Here is a 25,081-nt window from a genome sequence, read left to right as displayed (position 1 = left end):
ATTAAAATCACCCACTCCCAGCGATTTAAAGAAAATCTCTCACGGTTATCCTTTAATTAGCAATGAATTCACAGACTGGGAGCAGAGTTTGTGGTGGAGCTTGTGTTCTGGGCTCGTCAGTGTTAATGTGTCGTGGGAGGCGACTGATAATTATAATTGACTGAGCAGGCGGGCTGGGGCTGGGGATAGGGTATAGTTGCCATGTGTGCAAGTGTGTCTGTGAATTGTCCGCTCCTGAAATAGTTATGCAGAGTCAATGAATGTGCCGGCGATTGGTGGAACTGCGATGGGAGTGAGAGAGACGGGGTGTGGGGACTGAGAGAGAGGGAGAGAGAGGGAGGGAGAGAGAGGTGGGAGAGACAGGGGGAGAGACAGGGGGAGAGACAGGGGGAGAGGGGGGGAGAGGGGGGAGACAGGGAGAGACAGAGGGGAGAGAGAGGGAGAGAGAGGGGGAGAGACAGGGAGAGACAGGGGAGAGGGGGGGAGACAGGGAGAGAGAGAGGGAGAGAGACAGGGAGAGAGAGGGGGAGAGAGGGTGGGAGAGACAGGGGGAGAGAGGGAAGGGGGAGAGAGGGAAGGGGGAGAGAGGGAGGGGGGAGAGAGGGAGGGGGGAGAGAGGGAGGGGGGAGAGAGGGAGGGGGGAGAGAGGGAGGGGGGAGAGAGGGAGGGGGGAGAGAGGGAGGGGGGAGAGAGGGAAGGGGGAGAGAGGGAGGGGGGAGAGAGGGAGGGGGGAGAGAGGGAGGGGGGAGAGAGGGAGGGGGGAGAGAGGGAGAAGGGGTGTAGGGACTACTGAGAGGGGGAGAGAGAGAGGGAGGGGAGAGGGAGGGAGGAAGGGGAGAGGGAGGGAGGGAGGGAGGGAGGGAGGGAGGGAGGGGAGAGGAGGGAGGGAGGAGAGAGGGAGGGGAGAGGGAGGGAGGGAGGAGAGAGGGAGGGAGGGAGGGAGGGGAGGGAGGGAGGGGAGAGAGCTGTTTGGAGCTGCAGCTGTTTGGAGCGGGCGGCACTGTCACTGCCCCTCGGATACCCAGAGCAGAGGGAGTCCACACCGGCGCCCTTGACCAGCGGACGGTGAGTGAACGGGACTTGGCGGGGAGAGGAGAGGGGGGTAGAGAGGGAAAGAGGAGGAAGGAAGTGGGAGAGAGGGGAGGGAGCGGCCAGCCTGTCTACCTGTACCCCAGTATTGGTTGCTGTCAGTGGGAGGAGAGGGGGAGAGGAGAGGGAAGAGGGGGTGAGGAGAGGGGGTAGGAAGCACAAGGAGCCACTACACTAGCCATCTACCTATGCTCCAGGAAGGTTGTTGGTGGCCGGAGGGGGGTCCTCAGGATGGAGGAAGGGTCTTGGGTGAAGGTAGAACTCCTTCCCCCCCCATTCCCCTGTCGCTTGCCCCCGCCCCCCAACAATTCCCCATGCCCTCTCTCCATCCACTGAGACCCCTCCGGTTCCTGGGTGGGACCCCCACCCTACTCCCCCACCCCTCCCTTTACACTAACCCCCCCCTTCCACCCCGGCCCTATTCAAACCCACCCACTTGTAGCAGTGACAGTCTCTCTGGGACCAGTCTCACCCTTCACTCAAAACCCACCCACTAAAGGATGACCCCTTTCTCCAACTGAGAGGGTGGGGTGTGGGGGTGAGGTTGAGGGGGGGTGAGGTTGAGGGTGAGGGTGGGTTGTGAGGGTGGGGTGTGAGGGTGACAATAGACAATAGGTGCAGGAGGAGGCCATTCGGCCCTTCGAGCCAGCACCGCCATTCAATGTGATCGTGGCTGATCATTCTCAATCAGTACCCCGTTCCTGCCTTCTCCCCGTACCCCCTGACTCCGCTATCATTAAGAGCTCTATCTAGCTCTCTCTTGAATGTATTCAGAGGGGGTGAGGGCGAGGGTGGGGGGCGAGGTTGAAGGTGAGGGTGGGGGTGAGGGGGGGGGGGGGGGTAAGACAGGAGGTGGTAGGTCCAGAGGCTACAGAAGAAGTTGGGTTAATGGAGATATGGCCCTTGGCTGTGGGGTGGTTGGTGGGGGGGGGGAGATGGGCAGGTGGGGTTGGTTGGCAAAGGGGGAGGATGATCTCCAGGTGGGTACAATTGGCGGCCAGGGGGAGGTGGTGGAGGTTGGGTTATCCAGGGGGTTGGGGGGTGGCCATGTGGATGGTGCGGGCACTGGGGGGGGGGTAGTTGGAGGTGGCTGTGGGTTCGATGCTGAATGACGGAGAATCAAGAGGGTTTCATTGTCCTATGTCCCAGATAGAACAATGACATTCTTACTTGCAGCAGCCCAACAGAGGGAGGGGGTTGGGGGGGGGGGGGGGGGGGGGGAGATGGGTGGATGGAGTTGTATTGAGTGGGGGGTTTGTATTCTCCATGGATTGTCACCTTGTGGTGGTGGAGAACCTTGCGTGGTCCTGAGATCCTGAGAGTGATGCCGTCTGGACCCACGCTCCTGGTAGGGTCACCCATGGCGGTAAGGTCGAGATGGAGGTCCCTGACAAAGAGCGATCCGACCAAGACCTCAACGGTGGAACAGGCGGAGGATGATGGCTGACTTTAGTGGAGCGTCACAACGGCTGGGAAGGCGGATGGATGAAGGCTGAGGCAGAAAAGGGTCCCCGGTCGTCTTGGGCTCCACGCCAGTGGATCCTGACCCAGATCTGTCTGTGCACCAGTCTCCCCACGTTAAACAAAGTCACGGACAGGCGTCCTAAAGGGGACAGTCATACTCGCTTCGAGTGACTGCTGATGATGGGGGCGGTGGGGGGGGGGGGGGGGGGGAGATGATGGGAGATGGGTGGGGGTGGAGGTAACGCAGACCCCTTCTCAACTGACGGTAGGCTGTGGTGGAGGTGGAGGGTTTGGGTGATAGAGAGAGCGGTGGGGGATTTGTGCTACCCACGCCACTAGCAAATGGTCAGATCCCCCTATCTACATGGAGAGTGTTGGATGAAGTGAGATTTCCCCCTGCGTATAACTGTGGCGGAGACCAGATAGAAGAAGTCTGGCGTTGTTAACAGTGGAGGGTGACGTTTCGGGTCAAACACCCTTGATCTGAAGAAGGTGTTTTGACCCGAAACGTCATCTGCTCCCTCTCTCCAGAGATAGATGCTGCCTGTCCCGCTGAGTTGCTCCAGCGTTTTGTGTCTATCTCTGGTGTAAAGCAGCATCTGCAGTTCTTTCCCACACGCAGGATTGTTGACGGAGTGCCTTTGAACATATTAGGTCACCTAAATTCAGTCCTGGCTGTGTCATGTGGGGAGGGAGGAGATGTCATTACATGAGTCCATCCAGGACCAGCCCCTGACTTGTTACAGTGAACACAAGATGTCTCCCGGCTTCCGAGGCCAGGAATCTGATTATTCTCCCAGCACTTGTTCTATTTATTTATAGATCCAGCCAGCAAGTTATTTTAACCTCTCAATTCCTGATACATCAGATATTTCCCGGGGAACAGGTGGCTTCTCGTCGCTGAGGTTCTTCCTGGTCGGTTGCATCCCAAGAGGTTCCATCCCACCGGGCGGAAAGCACGGACAGATCAAGCCCAGTGTGGGGGAAGGAGTCCTTAGCATGGACCTTGGCTTAGAGCGAGCCCCCCCCCCATCCCCCCCCTCCCCCCCCCCCCCCCCAGCATAGCCCACCCATACTGCACCAACGCCCCCCCCCAGAGAAGAGGGCATCCAAATTCAAGATCATGTCTCTGGAGCACTGACATAGCCCATGGGACCATGCGGTCCATTCACCCAATAAACCCAACAGGTCCCTTTGCCTCCACAGTTGCTGCCCGACCCGCTGTGTTCTCCCAACAGTTTATGCTTTATGCGTAGAAAAGAACTGCAGATGCTGGTTTACACCGACCATGGACACAAAAACGCTGGAGTCACTCAGCGGGACAGGCAACATCTCTGGAGAAAAGGTCTTCACTCCAGAGATGCTGCCTGTCCCGGTGAGTTACTCCGGCATTTTATGTCCATCTAATGCTTTGTGCTCCCGTTTCCAGTGCCTGCAGTCTCTTGTGGCTTGATGACCCCTTCTCAATAGACAATAGGTGCAGGAGGAGGCCATTCGGCCCTTCGAGCCACCACCGCCATTCAATGTGATCATGGCTGATCATTCTCAATCAGTACCCCGTTCCTGCCTTCTCCCCATACCCCCTGACTCCGCTATCCTTAAGAGCTCTACCCAGCTCTCTCTTGAATGCATTCAGAGAACTGGCCTCCACTGCCTTCTGAGGCAGAGAATTCCACAGATTCACAACTCTCTGACTGAAAAAAAGTTCTCATCTCAGGGTCGAGGGCTGGGGTAGAATCATAAAGAGTGCAAACAGGCCCTTTGGCTCAACTTTCCCACACCGCCCAACATGTCCCATCTAGACTAGTCCCACCTGCCTGCGTTTGGCCCACATCCCTCTAAACCCATCCTATCCATGTACCTGTCCACTGGAATATAGAAGGATGAGGGGGGATCTTATTGAAACATATAAGATAATTAGGGGATTGGACACATTAGAGGCAGGAAACATGTTCCCAATGTTAGGGGAGTCCAGAACAAGGGGCCACAGTTTAAGAATAAGGGGTAGGCCATTTAGAACGGAGATGAGGAAGAACTTTTTCAGTCAGAGAGTGGTGAAGGTATGGAATTCTCTGCCTCAGAAGGCAGTGGAGGCCAGTTCGTTGGATGCTTTCAAGAGAGAGCTGGATAGAGCTCTTAAGGATAGTGGAGTGAGGGGGTATGGGGAGAAGGCAGGAACGGGGTACTGATTGAGAGTGATCAGCCATGATCGCATTGAATGGCGGTGCTGGCTCGAAGGGCTGAATGGCCTACTCCTGCACCTATTGTCTATTGTCTATTGTTGTAATAGTCCCAGCTTCAACCACCTCCTCCGGCAGATACTATTCCATACACCCGCCACCCTTTGTGTAAAAAAAAAAAAAAGTTTCTTCTCAGGTTCCTATTAAATATCCCCCCCCCCCCCCACCTTAAACGTATGTCCTTGGGTTCTCGATTCCCCAGCACTGGGCAAGAGATTCTGCTTGTCGAGGTGCGGGATTTCTGTGATGGAGAAGGCTGGGGATTTGGGTGTTGGCATTAGTGTTATGGTGACCTGTCCTCCCCACAGCACTGGCAGAGGGCAGCATCCTCTCTCCATGGACAGTTCAATAGACAATAGGTGCAGGAGGAGGCCATTCAGCCCTTCGAGCCAGCAACGCCATTCAATGCGATCATGGCTGATCACTCTCAATCAGTACCCCGTTCCTGCCTTCTCCCCATACCCCCTCACTCCGCTATCCTTAAGAGCTCAGTACAGCTTAGAGACACAGCGTGGAGACAGGCCCTTCCCACCAAGTCCACGCCGACCTGCCGTCACCCTGTACACTGATTCCACACACTAGTGCAGACAATGTACAGAGGGCCTATCAACCTACAAACCCGCACGTCTTTGGAATGTGGGAGGAAACCGGAGCACCTGGAGAAAACCCACGCGGTCACGGGGGGAACACCGTACAAACTCTTTGCAGACAATAGGTGCAGGAGGAGGCCATTCGGCCCTTTGAGCCAGCACCGCCATTCAATGTGATCATGGCTGATCATTCTCAATCAGTGCCCCGTTCCTGCCCTCTCCCCATACCCCCTGACTCCGCTATCCTTAAGAGCTCTATCCAGCTCTCTCTTGAATGCATTCAGAGAACTGGCCTCCACTGCCTTCTGAGGCAGAGAATTCCACAGGTTCACAATTCTCTGACAACTTACAACTCTGTGCACCCGAAGTCAGGATCGAACCTGGGTCTCTGGTCCTGTGATGCAGCAACTCTACCGCCGCGCCACCAGGTCTTTGGAACAAGTGGGGGTCAAGGGTTGGGGCAAAGGGCAGGCGGGTGAAGGGATTGGGGATTGAGCAGGAGTGGGACGATTGCTGTGTTAAATTTTAACGGGAATACTCAGCAGGTCAGCCAGCATCCGCGGGAGAGAAGCAGTTAGCGTTTCAGGTTGACGGTGTGGCGCAGAGGTAGAGTCAGGGGTAGGGAGTCCAATTCTCTACAGAACCTCCCATGATCCCCCCTCCCAACCTGGTTGCCAAGGCTTGCTGGTCAGTGATTGGAGGGGATAGAGATTCAGTTCCCAGGACTCGTGACCGGGGGGGTTTGGCAGCAACGTTCAGAGATACCGTGGACAATAGACAACAGACAATAGGTGCAGGAGGAGGCCATTCGGCCCTTCGAGCCAGCACCGCCATTCAACGTGATCATGGCTGATCATTCTCAATCAGTACCCCGTTCCTGCCTTCTCCCCATACCCCCTGACTCCGCTATCCTTAAGAGCTCTATCTAGCTCTCTCTTGAATGCATTCAGAGAATTGGCCTCCACTGCCTTCTGAGGCAGAGAATTCCACAGATTCACAACTCTCTGACTGAAACAGTTTTTCCTCATCTCCGTTCTAAATGGCCTACCCCTTATTCTCAAACTGTGGCCCCTTTTTCTGGACTCCCCCAACATTGGGAACATGTTTCCTGCCGCTAACGTGTCCAACCCCTTAATAATCTTATACGTTTCGACAAGATCTCCTCTCATCCTTCTAAATTCCAGTGTATACAAGTGGACCTGTGGAGAGAGCTGTTCAACCATGGTGGTTGCACCTAATCAGAGCTGTCGCCGTAGGCGTAGATGACCGTGGGCTGGTGATTCCGGTTCATCAGCGGGTGAGGGTGAGCGGAGCGGTGGTGCAGCGGTAGAATTGCCGCCTTACAGCGCCAGATACCCGTGTCCCATCCTGGCCTCGAGTACGATCTGTGCGCAGTTTGTACCTTCTCCCTGTGACCGCCCGGGTGCTTCGTTTCCCTCCCACCGCTCCAAAGACGTGCAGGTTTGTGGGTTAATTGGGTTTGATACAAAAAAATATCTCCGGTGTGTGGGATGGTGTTAGTGTACGGGGATCGCTGGTCGGCGTGGACTCGGTGGTCCGAAGGGCCTGTTTCCACGCTGTAAGTCTAACGTAAAGTGTGTGAACTTGGACCCAAGTCCTGACATGTTGACGGAGGTGGATTTCCATTTTCCTTGACCCTCCCATCATGGCCATCTTCACCTCAATATCTCCAATATATCCATCTCCTTTTCTCTTCCCTCCTCGTCTCCCATTACCCCTTTACACCGAGCTGACTGCCTCGACACCTTCCATTCTCTCCTTTTCTTTCTTTCTTTCTTTCTCTCCTCCCTCCCTCCCTCCCTCCCTCCTCTCTCCTCCCCACCCACCTTCTCTCCACCTCCTTCCATCACTGCCTCCTACGTCCCATGTTGGCGAGATCCCTTTGTTACACTTTGACTTGGCACTGAGACTGGAATGAATGCAGAATAGCTGGTGGGCAGACCGAGACACAGGGGCTCACTGTGAACGCAGCTCATTAAATACAAGGGCTTCCTCCATGTTTAGGGTGGCTGCCGCCGGCTGTTAACCCTTTCACTGCCGCGTTTCCCTCCAGTTCCAGTGGGACGGGAGTCCCTTGTCGGGGCGCAGGAAGGAACTGCAGATGCTGGCTTGTACCGAACATAGACACAAATTGCTGGAGTAACTCAACTGGTCAGGCAGCATTTCTGGAGAGAAGGAATGGTTGATGTTTTGGGTCGAGACACTTCTTCAAACTGAGTCAGGGGAGAGAGAGGGGGAGGCTAGAGATACGTGGAAGGGTAAGGTGTGAAAAGGACAGATCAAAGCATAGAAACATAGAAAATAGGTGTAGGAGGAGGCCATTCGGCCCTTCGAGCCAGCACTGCCATTCATTGTGATCATGGCTGATCATCCACAATCAGTAACCCGTGCCTGCCTTCTCCCCATACCCCCTGAATCCACTAGCCCTTAGAGCTCTATCTAACTCTCTCTTAAATTCATCCAGTGATTTGGCCTCCACTGCCTTCTGTGGCAGAGAATTCCACAAAATTACAACTCTCTGGGTGAAAAAGTTCCTTGTCACCTCAGTTTTAAATGGCCTCTCCTTTATTCTAAGACTGTGTGGCCCCTGGTTCTGGACTCCCCCAACATTGGGAACATTTTTCCTGCATCTAGCTTGTCCAGTCCTTCAATAATTTTTATAATGTCTCTATAAGATCCCCTCTCATCCTTCTAAACTCCAGTGAATACAAGCCTAGTCTTTTCAATCTTTCCTCGTATGACAGTCCCGCCATCCCGGGGATCAATCTCGTGAACCTATGCAGGGTCAAGGAAATGTAGAATGATTCATTGTAGGCTGAGGGGAAGCTGAAACCGAGGCAGACAATCAGTAAAATTAATGCGAGGGACAGTGAAACTAGTCGGAGAACTAGGGGTAGGAGAGAGGGGGAGAGCAAGGGTTACTTGAAGTTGGAGAAGTCAATATTAAATGCCCCTGGGGTGTGAGCTGCCCAAGCGAAATATGAGGTGCTGTTCCTCCAATTTGGGTTGGGCCTCACTCTGACAATGGAGGAGGCCCAGGACAGAAAGGGTAGACACAAAATGCTGGAGTAACTCAGCGGGTCAGGCAGCATCTCAGGAGAGAAGGAATGGGTGACGTTTCGGGTCGAGACTCTTCTTCAGACCTGATGTGACGTCAGTCTGAAGAAGGGTCTCGACCCGAAACGTCACCCATTCCTTCTCTCCCAAGATGCTGCCTGACCCGTTGAGTTAGTCCAGCATTTTGTGTCTACTTTTGATTTAAACCAGCATCTGCAGTTTTTTTTTTTCCCCCCTTCCCATGACAGAAAGGTCAGTGTGGGAATGGGAGGGGACATTGTGGGGACTGACTGGAGCCATTGTCAGTGCTCCAGAAGGCGCTGACATTTTCAGTCTATCCCGTGCAGAGGGAAGGCCCCTGATCCTCTTCTGACCCTTCGTCTCAAAGGCCAGTTTGCTGTGTTACTGCATTGTCCTGTCGTTTGGTTTTGGGCCAAATCAAGAGTTAAAGGAGTCTTCAGTGACGTGGTGCTCGGGAATGCTGCCCTTTCATCCCGGGAGAAGTTGGAATAAAAAATGAGGGCGGCCCAAATTGCAGTAAGTCCCTGGCAACCATTAAAGGCATGGGTACGGTTAAAGCTAAGTCTGACTCCACGACTCCATCACAGGCAGGTGGGACCAGTGTCGATGGGGCATGTTGGTTAGCATGGGCTTAGGTTCATAAGTGATGGGAGAAGAATTGGGCCATTCAGCCCATCTAGTTTACTCCACCATTCAATCGTGGCTGATCTATCTCTCCCTCCTAACCCCATTCTCCTGCCTTCTCCCCATCACCCCTGACACCCGCACGAATCAAGAATCTGTCTATCTCTGCTGTAAAAATATCCATTGACTTGGCCTCCACAGCCTTCTGCGGCAAAGAGTTCCACAGATTCACCACCCTCTGCTGAAATTCCTCCTCATCTCCTTCCTAAAGGAGCGTCCTTTAATTCTGAGGCTGTGACCTCTGGTCCCAGACTCTCCCACTGGTGGAAACGTCCTCTCCACATCCACTCTGCTTTAAAGATGTCCACTGACTTGGCAGTTGTCAAATTAGGCCGAAGGGCCTGTTTCCATGCCATGTAACTCTAAGCCATTCACTGTAAGATTTACAAGCAGTGTACAGTAAAGTACCAAGTGTACGCTGAATGAGAGTGAGTGGAAAAAAGCACGCCGGGTGGAAGCAGGCTCTTCGGCCCATCAAATCCTTTGCTGGGCATCAAGCATTCATTTACAAGAATCCCATTTTATACTCCCCACATTGCCACCTGCATCTACTAGGTCCACCACTCACCTAAACCAGGGACAATCAACTTACCAGCCTGGGATGTGGGAGGAAACCGGAGCACCCGGAGGAAACCTCCCCTGCAGGACCTATACATCAGGAGGTGCAGATCCAGAGCCAGCAACATTATGGGGGACCCCTACCACCCCAGCAACGGACTGTTCCAGCTGCTACGGTCAGGCAAACGCCTCCGCTGTCACGCTGTGAAACCAGAGAGGATGAGATGGAGTTTCTTCCCACAGGCCATCAGGACTGTTAACTCTCATATCACCAGGGACTAATTTAATTTACTGTATTAATTTATTTTTTGTGTCAACATTTTTTTTGTTGTTCTATTCTGTTTTGTAGTTTAGCACAATCCGCAGGCGTTGCCACTTTCATTTCACCACACGTCTTGTATATGTGTGTGACAAATAAAGTTGACTTGGCTGTCACAGGGAGAAGGTGGAACAGAGGGGGTTGTGTGGGGTGGGGGGGGGTGTTGCCTGGTAGAGGTGTGCAAAATAATGAAGGGCATGGGTAGACAAGATAACAGCAAGCTCCTGCCCAAAACATGTGTATCTGCAGCCGTTGGGCATGGATATGGGGGAAGAGGATTCTCAGTGGCACATCACACGCCGCCGTTCTGCTACAGGCGGTAGACTGGCGCAGTGCTGGAGTTGCTGCCTCACCAGAGACCCAGGTTCCATCCTGACCTCGAGCGCTGCCTGTGCGGAGTTTGCACGTTCTCCCTGTGACCTGCGTGGGTTTCCTCCGGGTGCTCCGGATTCTCCCCCCCCCCCCCCCCCACCCACATCCCAAAGGCGTGCGGGCTGTAGGTTAATTGGCCCTCTGTAAATTGCCACTGGGATGTGCAGGATGGGAGAGTGGTCGGTGCGGACTCGGTGGGCCGAAGGGCCTGTTTCCACTCTGTACCTCTAAGCTAAACTAAAGACATTCTCCCACATAAGGAAATTCATCACTGGGGTAGGTACAAGGACATGGAAGGGACGATCGGTAGTGGTGGGCATGTGCCAACCAACTGGAGATGGCATGGTAGAGGTACCAGGGGGAAGGAGCATGTTGGTTTAAGGAAAGCAACATAGTGCAATGGACAAGGGGATAAGGTCAGGCATGATGGAGTGAGATACTAGCAACCTTTCTGATAATCTCTGATTAATAACCTTTTCCATCTCTGCTAGATAGGGCTAACGGAATCAAGGGATATGGGGAGAAAGCAGGAACGGGGTACTGATTTTGGATGATCGGCCATGATCGTATTGAATGGCGGTGCTGGCTCGAAGGGCCGAATGGCCTACTCCTGCACCTAATTTCTATGTTTCTATGCTTGTGCCAAACAAATAGGCGTGAAGTTCTGTGGAATTCTTTGCCACAGACGGCTATGGAGGCCAAGTCAATGGATATTTGCATGGCAGTGATAGATAGATTCTTGATTAGTGCGGGTGTCAGGGGTTATGGGGAGAAGGCAGGAGAGTGGGGTTGAGAGGGAAAGATAGATCAGCCATAATTGAATGTAGACTCGATGGGTCGAATGGCCTAATTCTGCTCCTATCACACGAAATTGATAATTCTGTTTATCAATTCTGCTCCTATCACTTATGAAAATTCTATCAGGACCGCTGTGAATTTTGATGCAAGACATGGCCTGATATCTTGAGGGGAACAAAACGTGTATTATTCTTTGTGGAGCAAGTGGAGGATTTAATCCGATGGTAATGAACAGAAAGACAATGGAGCTCTCTCCTGATTTGGGCCTGACCTTTAATTAACCCTTTGCGTTTATATTCGCCACCGTACTTGGACCACTGCAGCCCTTGAGGTTCAGCATTGAATTTCAGATAACCAGCCTCTCCAGTTTGTGTCAAAACTGGCCGAGGCCCTTACTCGGTTATTCTCTCCCCACGGGTGCTGCCTGACTGCTGGCTAATTTCAGTTTATTGTCATGGGTACCGAGGTACAGTGAGAAGCTGTGTTTGGAGTGCCATCCAGTCAGATCAGGACTACCCGCTGCACCGCCCTTGAATTAGCTGCACACATACATATACACACACGCACACACACACACACACATACACGCACACACACACACACACACATACACGCACACACACATACACACACACATACATACACACACACACGCACTCACTCACGCGAACACTCACACACATGCACACACACACATACACACACATACATATACACACACACACATACACACACACGCACACACACATACACGCACACACACATACACGCACACACACACATACACGCACACATACATACGCACATACACACGCGCACACACACACGCACTCTCACACACACGCACTCACGCACACGCACACACACGCACACACACACACACGCACACACACATACACGCACACACACATACATGCACGCACACACACACACCTGTCGAGGGGGCTGGACCGTGGTGAGAGACGGTGCGGTAGGTGGTGGGGGTGGGGGTGGGGGGGGAGGGTCCAGAGTACGGATGGGTCTGGGTGCAGCGGGTGCCTGATTCACTGCCTCTATTTCAGGGTGAAGGCAGCAATGTCGGTGGCGTCAGACAGGCCCCGCAGTGGCCTCAGCCTCGGCTCCAGTGTCGGCACCATCGCCTCCCTCGCAGCCCCACTGGGGTCAAAGGTTAGCAAGCGCCACCCCCCCCCCCTCGGCAAATCTCCCCACCCATCCTCCTCTCACCCACCCTTCCCTGCCCACCCTCTCTCTTCTTTGCTCGACCGTTCCCTCCCTCAGATGCCCATCTCAGTCTGTCCTTCAAGGGAGCGCTGGAAGTATTAGCAGTCCACCATCAGGCTTGCCCGCTGGGCCCACGATGGACACTTCCAGAGATTCACCAGAGGCTTCCTGATGCTGCTTTGCACTTCTTGTTTCAAAGCGCATTGGCACAGCGGTAGAGTTGCTGCCTCACAGCGCCAGAGACCCTGGTTCGATCCTGACCTCGGGCGCTGTCTGTACTGAGTTTGTACGTTCTCCCCGTGACCGCGTGGGTTTTCTCCGGGTGCTCCGGTTTCCTCCCACACTCCAAACACGTGCAGGTTTCTCGGTTAATTGGCTTCGGTAAAACTGAAAATTGTCCCTAGTGTGTGTAGGATAGTGTTAGTGTGCGGGGATCGCTGGTCGGCACGTACCCGGTGGGCCGAAGGGCCTGTTTCCACGCTGTATCTCTAAACTAAACTAAAAAAAAATGATCCAGGACCAGTTTAATCCTTCGTTCTGGTGAGTTTGTTTTTAAGGGACAAATTCCTTCTGGGCTCCAACTATGATTCAGCTCGACAAAGGATAAAAGCCCTCATCCTCTATCCCCTTGAGATACAAGCTGTCTGCTCACGATCTCTGCCTCCCCCTCCTGACAACTCTTTCCAGCCCTCCGCAGTCCCCAGATTTTCACCCTTTCAATCCTTCTCGGTTCCAAAGAGGATACACTCCTCTTTTCCCCCCACAAATATCTCCATGTGGGTGCTTCCGTCCGTGGAGTCACACAGCACGAAAACAGGGCCTTCGGCCCGCCAGGTCAGTCCGTGCTGACTATCAACTACCCATTTGCACTACCTCACTGAGGTCAGGTGAAGAACGTGCAAACTCCACACGGGCAGCGCCCGAGATCAGGATCGAACTCGGGGTTGCCAGAGCTGTGAGGCAGAGCTGAACCTACAGTACGTCCCCCCTGGTTATTGGGAAGATGGAGATGGCCATCTCAATGGGACAGGCGGGTACAACCTTGTACCTCCAGCGCCCAGCAGAGACTGGAGGTGGTCACCCTACAGTGAGGGCACTAGGCTGGGCTCCACCCACCACAAGTGGAGATGCCACTAAGCTCCTCTGGGCTGCTCTGCCTGCCCTGGTTCTGTCCCTGTCCATGTCCCGGTTCCGGGCCTGGAGGTGTCACTTCATCCTCTCCATCTGCTCCTCCGTGCTCATCCTCGGCCTCCTCCCTGGTCAAATCCAGTTGCTCCTGAAGATTTAACGACGGATCACGACACGGTCGTCTCGGCGATAGGATGGAGTACCCCCGCCTGGAAGGGCCCGCCCGCCCGCCCAGAGTGGAGGGAGTGAGACGGAGGGTCTGGCAAGAAGGCGGGCCGTGGGAGGGAGTGCACCGAAGGCCTCGGCGGGGGAATGGGCCGCTGGAGGCCCTGCAGCAGCCTGGGCCTCGGGCTGGACCGAGCGCCGCTCTAAGAGGCCGAGCGCGTGGACCGGACGCGGCCTGCAGCGGTGGAGGACACCACGGCTATGCTTGGCCAGGCCGACCCTGTGACGTCGCCATGGCAACGGGCCTTCACGATCAGGTCACGAACCCTGCACTTACAACAACCGGGACTTGAAAATGGTGCCAAACTGGAGACTCTGTACACTGTCTCAGTGTACCACCGCTGTACACTTGTGCTGTATCTGAGTAGGAAAATAACTGCAGATGCTGGTACAAATCGAAGGTGTCACAAAATGCTGGAGTAACTCAGCGGGTCAGGCAGCATCTCAGGAGAGAGGGAATGAGTGACGTTTCGGGTCCCAGACTCCAACTTCAACTGTACTGTATCTGAGATGCTTGTCTGACGAAGGGTCTGAAACGTCACCAGTTCCTTCTCCCCAGAGACGCTGCCTGGCCCGCTGAGTTATTCCAGCATTTCGATTCTATCTTCGGTGTTAACCAGCGTCTGCAGTTCCTAAGTTTCTTTTTTTTTTTTCCTAATCAGATGTGCAGCACTTTGGTCAACGTGGGTTGTTTTTAAATGTGCTATACAAATAAAATTGACTTGACTTGACTTGACTTCCTACACATGCTTATCTAATACACCGATCAGCCAAAACGTGATGACCTCCAGGGGATGCAGTGTTGCCGGGGGTCACCGGAGCGCCGTTCAGACACCAGCACGTAAACAATTAGCACTGCAACACTGACGACCACCTGCCCAATATGCTGTTGGTCGTCTGTGTGCAGCCCCATACGCAGCAGGGTGCGATGCACTGTGTATTGTGACACATTCCTCCCGTGACCACCATTAAAACTTTCTGTGACTCGTGCCACAGTCGACCTTCTGTCGGTTCGGACCAGACAGGATAGCCTTCGTTGCCCTCGCGCATCGATGAGCTTTGGGCGCCCAACACCCTGCCTGTCGCCGGTTTGTGGTTTGTCCCTCCTCGGACCACTGTCGGTCGGTGCTCACCACTGCTGACCGGGAGCACCCCACAAGCCTTGCCGTTTCAGAGATGCTTTGACCCAGTCGTCTGGCCATAACAATTTGGCCTTTGCCAAAGTCGCTCAGGTCTTTACTCCTGCGTCCAACACATCAACTTTCAAGAACTGCCCGTTCACTTGCTGCCTAATATATCCCACCCCTCGACAGGTGCCATTGTAACAAGATAATCAATGTTATTCACTTTACCTGTCAGTGGCCATAATGTTTTGGCTGATCGGTGTATGTATCTAAGTGCTTGTGTATAGTGATGCTTGTACTGAACTGTATACAAAAACGAATTACACTGTACCTCGGTACATGTGACAGATAAAGTGGCAGACAATTTGGTCTTTGAGTCTATGGGGGACAGAGCCCCACTTTCAGTGGGTCGATTGTGGGTGTGACTCTGACGCCTTGCTGTGTTTACCCAGCCCCTGCGACCGATGAGGAAGGTACACAACTTCGGCAAGAGGGAGCAGGCGATCAAACGGGACCCCAACTCTGCCACCGTGATGCGGGGCTGGCTCCACAAACAGGTAAAGGGAAGGGGGAGGGTGGGGGGGTGGGGCAGAGGGGGGAATAGGGAGCAGAGGGTTTGAGGGAAGAAGCGGGGGGGGGGGGGGGGGTGAGGGGAGGACTGAGGGAGAGGAGTGGGAAGGTGGGGAGGGGAGTGGAGGGAGCTAGCCCAGGGGGACGGACATGTGTAGGAAGGAACTGCAGACGCTGGTTTATACTGAAGATAGACCACAAAAAGCTGGAGTAACTCAGCGGGATAGGCAGCGTCTCTGGAGAGAAGGAATGGGTGACGTTTCGGGACGCCCCGAGGGTTTTGAGGGAGGAGGGGGTGGTGTGAGAGGGGTGAATGGCAGGGATGTAGTGCTGACGTCTCCACTCCCAGGGTGCAAACCCAGCTCCCTCCTCCTGGTGCCCCCGAGACTGGAGAAGAATGGATTCCCACCCCTGGCTATGGATGGTTTGTGGTCAATGGTGAAGCTTCTTGTCCATTTCAGATATGGAGCAATAGACAATAGGTGCAGGAGGAGGCCATTCGGCCCTTCGAGCCAACACCGCCATTCAATGTGATCATGGCTGATCATTCTCAATCAGTACCCCGTTCCTGCCCTCTCCCCATACCCCCTGACTCCGCTATCCTTAAGAGCTCTATCTAGCTCTCTCTTTAATGCATTCAGAGAATTGGCCTCCACTGCCTTCTGAGGCAGAGAATTCCACAGATTCACAACTCTGACTGAAAAAGTTTTTCCTCATCTCAGTTCTAAATGGCCTACCCTTTATTCTTAAACTGTGGCCCCTGGTTCTGGACTCCCCCAACACTGGGAACATGTTTCCTGCCTCTAACGTGTCCAATCCCTTAATAATCTTATATGTTTCAATAAGATCCCCTCTCATCTCTCTATATACTAAAACTATCGTTTGTTTGTTTGTTTGTTCCTGAACTACAGCCAAAACGATACAGGATAGCGCGACAATTTTAGGCCCACCTTACTCACCTTTGGTGCTAATGGAAGAGGAATAAATGAAATTGGTGTTATTCACATGTTAAAGTTTAAATCTATCTCCTAAGGAGGGAGGGGAGGAGGGAGGGAGGATAAGGGGGATGGAGTGGGGAGGGGAAGGGGAGGAGGGGATAGGGGAGGGGGAGGAGAGGAAGAGAGGGTGCTGCACCAATGCAGGAGAGGATTGGGCCCAACGGGTCCACTTGGTTATTAAGGGGTTGGACACGTTAGAGGCAGGAAACATGTTCCCAATGTTGGGGAAGTCCAGAACAAGGGGCCACAGTTTAAGAATAAGGGTTAGGCCATTTAGAACGGAGATGAGGAAAAACTTTTTCAGTTAGAGAGTTGTGAATCTGTGGAATTCTCTGCCTCAGAGGGCAGTGGAGGCCAATTCTCTGAATACATTCAAGAGAGAGCTAGATAGAGCTCTTAAGGATAGCGGAGTCAGGGGGTATGGGGAGAAAGCAGGAACGGGGTACTGATTGAGAATGATCAGCCGTGATCACATTGAATGGCTCGAAGGGCCGAATGGCCTCCTCCTGCACCTATTGTCTATTGTCATTTCTAAACTCTAGTGGAGTTTATAAGCCCAGTCGCTCCATTCTTTCAACATGTGGAGCAGGGGCTCCCTCTTGTGGAGAATGAATCCAACTGCAGCCTTGCTCAGAGATTTTGGGTCAGGAGTGGAGGAGGGGAGAGGAACATGGACCACTGCTCAGGGCATTGGGGAGTAACGGGGACTGTCCCCCAGGGAGAGGCGGCTCCTCGGGTTCTGAACCCTGGGTGGAGTCCGTAGTCGGGCAATGCCCAAGGACTGTACACCAGGGTAAGACTCAGCTCCACATGGGGGAAGTCACATCCACAGGGAGTCCACCCTGGAGAGGTTCCAGATCTTCAGGGATGGATACTCTGGGAAAGCCGAGGTTTTCAGGCCGTGTACCCAGGGCAGGGGCGGCATCCTTTTGTTTTCTTTTACACAAAAATAAATGTAATCAACCTCAATATTGATGGTCTCCCAGTATCCACCTCCCCACACATCCGGAATCTTGGAATCATCTTTGATCAAACCCTCTCCTTCGACAAACACATCAAACACATCACCAAGACAGCCTTCTTCCACCTCAAAAACATCGCCCGTCTCCGTCCATCCCTCTCCTCCACAGCTGCAGAAACCCTCATCCACGCCTTCATCACCTCCCGTCTGTACTACTGCAACAGCCTCCTCTATGGTTCACCCTCAAAAATCATCAACAAACTCCAACACATCCAGAACTCCGCTGCCCGTCTACTCACACACCACCTCGATCCGTGACCATATCACCCCCGTCCTTTACAAACTCCACTGGCTCCCCATCCCCCAGAGAATCCAGTACAAAATCCTCCTCATGACCTACAAAGCCCTCCATAACCTGGCCCCATCCTACTGACTGACCTCCTCCACAGACACACTCCACCTGCACCCTCCGCTCTGCTGCTGCCAACCTCCTGTCCCCCCCCCCATCCGGACCAAACTCAGATCCTGGGGGGACAGGGCTTTCTCCATCGCTGCTCCCACCCTCTGGAACTCACTACCCCAGACCGTCAGAGACTCCTCCTCACTCACCACATTCAAAACATCACTGAAGTCTCACCTGTTCAGCACTGCCTTCAACCACTGAAGGTCACCTCACCTTCTTTTTCCTTTTCTGTTCGTTTACTTATTTATCTATTTATTTTATTCTCTATGTTCTAGAAATCCCTGTAAAGCGTCTTGAGTGTTAGAAAAGCGCTATATAAATGTAATGCATTATTATTATTATTATTTAATTATTACAAGAATAATATATACAGTACAAAACAATACCAAACAACCCCACACCACAATGCAAAATCACCCAATTATCTAAACAAATATTCTTAAATGTCAAATGCACTCTTAAACAACTATATCTCCATCTTTATTGAGGACTAGACCAAGTGGACCTGTTGGGCCCAAACCTCTCCTGCATTGGTGTAGCACCCTCTCTCCCTCCTTCTCCCCCCCCCTTCTCCTCCCCCCCTTCTCCTCCCCCCCTTCTCCTCCCCCCCCCTTCTCCTCCCCCCCTTCTCCTCCCCCCCCCCTCCTCCTCCCCCCCCTCCTCCTCCCCCCCTCCTCCTCCCCCCCTCCTCCTCCCCCCCTCCTCCTCCCCCCCCTTCTCCTCCCCCCCTTCTCCTCCCCCCCTTCTCCTCCCCCCCTTCTCCTCCCCCCCTTCTCCTCCCCCCCTTCTCCTCCCCCCCTTCTCCTCCCCCTTCTCCTCCCCCCCTTCTCCTCCCCCCCTTCCTCCCCCCCCTTCTCCTCCCCCCCTTCTCCTCCCCCCCTTCTCCTCCCCCCCTTCTCCTCCCCCCCTTCTCCTCCCCCCCTTCTCCTCCCCCCTTCTCCTCCCCCCCTTCTCCTCCCCCCCTTCTCCTCCCCCCCTTCTCCTCCCCCCCTTCTCCTCCCCCCTTCTCCTCCCCCCCTTCTCCTCCCCCCTTCTCCTCCCCCCCTTCTCCTCCCCCCCTTCTCCTCCCCCCCTTCTCCTCCCCCCCTTCTCCTCCCCCCCTTCTCCTCCCCCCCTTCTCCTCCCCCCTTCTCCTCCCCCCCTTCTCCTCCCCCCCTTCTCCTCCCCCCCTTCTCCTCCCCCCCTTCTCCTCCCCCCCTTCTCCTCCCCCCTTCTCCTCCCCCCCTTCTCCTCCCCCCCTCTCCTCCTCCCCCTTCTCCTCCTCCCCCTTCTCCTCCTCCCCCTTCTCCTCCTCCCCCTTCTCCTCCCCCCCTTCTCCTCCCCCCTCCTCCTCCCCCCCTCCTCCTCCCCCCCCCTCCTCATCCCCCCCCCACTCCATCCCCCCCCCACTCCAACCCCCTCAACTGCCCCTTATCCCCCTCCCTCCCTCCCTCCCTCCCCCCCCCCCCACTACACCCACTCTAGGAGATAGATTTAAACTTAAAATGTGAATAATTTTAAACTTTCAATGAAACTTCTTGCTTTAGCACCAAAGGGATGACGGTGAGTAAGGTGGGACTAAAATTGTCGCGCTATCGGGTACCGTTTTGGCTGTAGTTCAGGAACAAACAAACAAGAGTTATAGTATATAGATGTTTTCCATGCCCCACGGTCCCGGAAATTCCTCTGGGTGCCCGTGGGCAGTGCGTGGTCCCTCTCTAACACTGCCCGGGCGCGGGCGGACGTAACCCCGGAAAATTGGCAGGCAGCCCGCCCGGGCAGAGCCCTCTTCCGCCTGGCGTCGTGACTCGCGGGCGGCCATCTTGGCCGGGCCCAGGAGCCAAACCCAACCAGGACATCTTCAGCCCCAAACCCTCTCCCCTATGCACAGGGGTGTCCAAAGACGAGGGTGGTGGGTGAGAAGTGAAGTGCAGCCAGAAGGCCGGGAGCAGCCCCTTTAGATACTGGAGCAGGGGGCTGCAACCTCACACACTGCGTGTACACGTGGACCACGGGCTCTGCCAGTCTGTGAAACCAACCGCGAGAGAGACGGATTGCAGGGGACTCGGTGCAGTAGCCATGGTTGGACATCCTGGGGGAGTGTACCCCTGGGGGAGTGTACCCTGGGGGAGTGTACCCTGGGGGAGTGTACCCTGGGGGAGTGTACCCTGGGGGAGTGTACCCTGGGGGAGTGTACCCTGGGGGAGTGTACCCTGGGAGAGTCTGCACCCCGTCAGCTTGTGCTGGGAGTGCCTTGCTCACTGCTGGGATAGCGAGGTCTCTCTGCAGCTCTGCTGAGCTGATGGCTTCTCTCGGCCTTTCAGGACAGCTCTGGGCTGAAGCTGTGGAAACGGAGATGGTTCGTCCTGTCTGACTTCTGTCCTCTTCTACTACCGAGGTAAGGGACCCTGAAGACCACTCCTCCTCCTTGCCCTCGAGCTGTTCCTCCCCGTCCAGGCTGAACTGCCTCCCCTCTGCTTCCAAGGAGCGGAAGGAAGGTTCTGCTGCAAATTGGTTTCACCGGGGTTGGCCAGTGCCCTGCAGACAGATGTCCCTCCATCCTGGATCAATGCTGGACGTCCAGCCTCTGGGAGACCAGGATCTGTAGTCCCACGCACACCACACACACACACACACGCTCACTACACAACACACGCTCACTACACACACACACTCACACACACGCTCACTACACACACACGCTCACTACACACACACACTCACGCTCACTACACACACACGCACACTCACGCTCACTACACACCACGCACACGCACACTCACGCTCACTACACACACGCGCACACACGCTCACTACACACACACACGCTCACTACACACAACGTGCGCACACGCACAAACTCATGCTCAATGCACACAACACGCACACTCGCCACACATGCACAAACACACTCAACACACACGCAACACGCACAAATACGCGCTCACCACAAACGCCCACAACTTGCACCCGCAGTGCACACACACTCACTGCATGCACACACACACACACACACACACACACACACACACACACCACACACCACACACACACACACACACACACACACACACACACACACACACACACACACACACACACACACACACACACACACACACACACACACACACTGCATGCACACACACAGTGCACGAACACTCGGTGCATACTCACTGCATGCTAACACACATACACACTGCATGCACACACACACACTGCATGCACACACACACTGCATGCTAACACGTACACACTGCATGCTAACACATACACACTGCATGCACATACACACACACACACACACTGCATGCATGCAAGCACTCACGGTTCACATGGCGATATGTGCAAACAGACATGTACACACAATGTTGCTCGCATATCAACTTGGGGAGATTTGAGATCCGCAGGGGGTCCAGCCAGGGAGGGTGGACATTCTTCGGACTGTACCCTGGGGAGATGGAGTGGCAGTGAGAGTGGGAAGGAGGGGGCGGGAGGGAGAGCAGACTAGGGACGGGCAAGGAGGGTATCGCGGGGGGGGGGGGGGGAATGAGTGGGCCGAGAGGAAGGGAGAAGGGCAGGAGATGGCTCCTATCCATTACCTAAAACCTAACCCCTCACCTTCCCTCTGGGGGAGAATGAAATGGGTCAGTTAGGGAATGGGTGATGGACACTAGATGCCGGAGTAACTCAGGCAGCATCTCTGGAGAGAAAGAATGGGTCGTGACCCGTCTTCAGACGGGTGATTGATGGATAGCAGGGGCTCAATGGGCCAAAGGCCTGTTTCGGTGCTCTATGGTTCTGTAACTGGAAGCACTCTCAGGTGCCAGAAGGGTTGATGGCTTCCATTAGCTGTAGCACTCTGGCCGGGCGTCTGGTCCACACCCATTGTCCAGTCACCCACCGCCCCATCCTGCCCAACACGTTGGCGTCCTCTCGGACAGACCGCGGTGCCCGTCACAGCCTGCTGTTGGTTATTCCAAAACTCGCGGTCACGGGGAAAGTCACCAGCCAGTCCGAGCACAGCCCGGCTCCCACCGTCGGCACGGGAGCAGGGAAAGAAAGGCTGGGATGCAGAGAGAGAGAGAAGGTAGTTGAGGCCAGTTCATTGGCTATATTTAAGAGGGAGTTAGGATGTGGCCCTTGTGGCTAAAGGGATCAGGGGGTATGGAGAGAAGGCAGGTACAGGTTACTGAGCTGGATGATCAGCCATGATCATATTGAATGGCGGTGCAGGCTCGAAGGGCCGAATGGCCTGCACCTATTTTCTATGTTTCTATGATCCTTGTTCTCCACAGACAGTCGGGAAGAACGGATCCTGGGGAGTATTCCAATGCCGAGTACAACATCTCAGCTGTCTGCTCGCAAGACCGGAAGAGCCGGAAATTTGCTTTCAAGGCACAGTCCAGTTGGGAATTTGTTTTGCATTTGGGAATGTGGGAAGGCAGCGTTGCAATGTGTCGGGTGGTGTGGCTGGTTATGTTCAGGGCTAGAGATCGACCATGTCCCTGTCCACCTCACTCACTGTCTCCCAGGTTCCATGCACCGCCTATTCCACAACAACCAGGCCTACCACCAAGCAATCCTTCCCCAAGTGCGGTCTAGATCCAACAAGCTCCTCCCCCCGCCCATCAACCCAACTCCAGCCAGCTCAATCCATCCCTCCACCATGGTCATTGCAGACCACAGATTCACAACTCTCTGAGTGAAAAAGTTTTTCCTCATCTCCGTTCAAAATGGCCTACCCTTTATTCTTTAAACTGTGGCCCCTGGTTCTGGACTCCCCCAACATTGGGAACATGTTTCCTGCCTCTAGCGTGCACAATCCCTTAATAACCTTATATGTTTCCATAAGATCCCCCTCTCATCCTTCTAAATTCCAGTGTATACAAGCCCAGTCGCTCCACTCTTTCAACATACAACATCCTGGGAATTAACCTAGTAAACCTACACTGCATTCCCTCAATAGCAAGAATGTCCTCCCTCAAATTTGGAGACCAGAACTGCACACAGTACTCCAGGTGCGGTCTCACTAGGGCCCTGTACAACTGCAGAAGGACCTATAGGCTCCTATACTCAACTCCTCTTGAACCTGATGGATAACTTTTTTTAGACAAATGGAACAAGCTGCTGGAGGAGGTAGTTGAGGCAGTTACTATCACGACGTTTCTGAAGCATGTAGACTTAGAAACATAGAAACTAGGTGCAGGAGTAGGCCATTCGGGCCCTTCGAGCCTGCACCGCCATTCAATATGATCATGGCTGATCATCCAGCTCAGTATCCTGTACCTGCCTTCTCTCCATACCCCCTGATCCATTTAGCAAAAAGGGCCACATCTAACTCCCTCTTAAATATAGCCAATGAACTGGCCTCAACTACCTTCTGTGGCAGAGAATTCCACAGACTCACCACTCTCTGTGCGAAGAAATGTTTTCTCATCTCGGTCCTGAAAGACTTCCCCCTTATCCTTAAGCTGTGACCCCCTGGTTCTGGACTCCCCCAACATCGGGAACAATCTTCCCGCATCTAGCCTCTCCAACCCCTTAATAATTTTATATGTTTCTATAAGATCCCCCCTCAGTCTTCTAAATTCCAGCGAGTACAAGCCGAGTCTATCCAGTCTTTCCTCATATGCAAGTCCTGCCCATCCCAGGGATCAATCTGGTGAACCTTCTCTGTACTCCCTCTAAGGCAAGAACGTCTTTCCTCAGTGTGTGGGTTTCCGCGAGTGTGGATTGTCTGACTGACGTAATCTCTCCTCCCCCCACCCCCCCCCCCACCCCCACCCTCATCCCCCCCCCCATCCCCACCCCACTCTCAGGCTGAGCACCCAGGAATGAGGACGTACTGCTTCAGCGCCGACACTCAGGAGGACATGAACGGATGGGTCCGGGCCATGGGCCAGTCGGCACGAGTGGAGTCCGACTTCACCGGGTAAGGAGGAGGGCCTGAGGAAGGTTCTTGACCCAAAGCGTCACTCATTCCTTCTCTCCAGTGATGCTGCCGCCCGTCCCGCCGAGCCTGTGGGAGGCCAAGTCTCTGAATGCATTCAAGAGAGAGCTAGATAGAGCTCTTAAGGATAGCGGAGTCAGGGGGTATGGGGAGAAGGCAGGAACGGGGTACTATCATATCATATCATATATATACAGCCGGAAACAGGCCTTTTCGGCCCTCCATGTCCGTGCCGCCCAGTGATCCCCGTACATTAACACTATCCTACACCCACTAGGGACAATTTTTACATTTACCCAGCCAATTAACCTACATACCTGTACGTCTTTGGAGTGTGGGAGGAAACCGAAGATCTCGGAGAAAACCCACGCAGGTCACGGGGAGAACGTACAAACTCCTTACAGTGCAGCGCCCGTAGTCAGGATCGAACCTGAGTCTCAGGCGCTGCATTCGTTGTAAAGCAGCAACTCTACCGCTGCGCTACCAGTGATTGACAATGATCAGCCATGATCACATTGAATGGCGGTGCTGGCTCGAAGGGCCGAATGGCCTCCTCCTGCACCTATTGTCCATTGAGTCACTGCAGCTTTTTGTGTCTGTCTCGGGAGGAGGACACTCAGTGTTTCCCCCCCCTCCCCTCCGCTCCACACAGACCCCAGATCTCACCCCGGACTGCGACAGAACAGATTGCGGATAGACCAGACCCGTTCCCATTCCGCCCCATGGGGTGGAATCCTTCCTCAGACTCGGGATGTGGAGAGTTCAGGATTAACATGTTCATAAAGTCATCAGGAATAGGGGTAGAATTAGGCCATTCAGCCCATCAAGTCTCCTCCGCCACTCAATCATGGCTGATCTCTCTCTCTCCCTCCTAACCCCATTCTCCTGCCTTCTCCCCATAACCTCTGACGCCCGTACTAATCAATGTTCCTCTTGGAGTGATGGGCAATGGAGGCAGGATGAGGGGAACCCCTGGCTGACGAGGGATATTGATGCTCTGGTCTGGAAAAGGAAAGGTAGAAGGACAACATTTAAAAGATATTTGGACAGGTTTGTGGACAGGATTAGCAGGATAGGGTTTCGATACTGGCCAGCGGAACGAGCTCAGGAAGCCATCTTGGGTCGGCCGGGGGGTGAATTGTGCCAAAGGGCTTGTTTTTGTTTTTTACACTTGTACGACTCAGATAGGTTTCTGCACCTGAGGGTCTTGGATGAAGTGCGTCCATGATGGATGGTGAAAGGCCTG

At 54.1% G+C, this 25,081-nt stretch overlaps 1 protein-coding gene across 1 annotated transcript in view; it reads left to right on the top strand.

Annotated features, from left to right (window-relative positions):
- The first annotated feature begins 942 nt into the window (after nt 1-942).
- Nucleotides 943-25,081, top strand: part of LOC144611394 (pleckstrin homology domain-containing family A member 4-like) — a 57,775-nt gene continuing 33,636 nt past the window's right edge. The window contains 9 exon segments of the mRNA XM_078430465.1: nt 943-1,065; nt 12,275-12,380; nt 15,364-15,468; nt 20,207-20,263; nt 20,265-20,280; nt 22,181-22,219; nt 22,222-22,280; nt 23,705-23,817; nt 24,775-24,835. Coding sequence (XP_078286591.1) covers nt 12,288-12,380; nt 15,364-15,468; nt 20,207-20,263; nt 20,265-20,280; nt 22,181-22,219; nt 22,222-22,280; nt 23,705-23,817; nt 24,775-24,835 — 543 coding nt within the window. The 5' untranslated portion in view covers nt 943-1,065; nt 12,275-12,287.

The sequence above is a fragment of the Rhinoraja longicauda genome, chromosome 40, assembly GCF_053455715.1.
Source record: "Rhinoraja longicauda isolate Sanriku21f chromosome 40, sRhiLon1.1, whole genome shotgun sequence".
NCBI lineage: Eukaryota > Metazoa > Chordata > Chondrichthyes > Rajiformes > Arhynchobatidae > Rhinoraja > Rhinoraja longicauda.
This window is presented reverse-complemented; position numbering and strand designations above follow the sequence as displayed.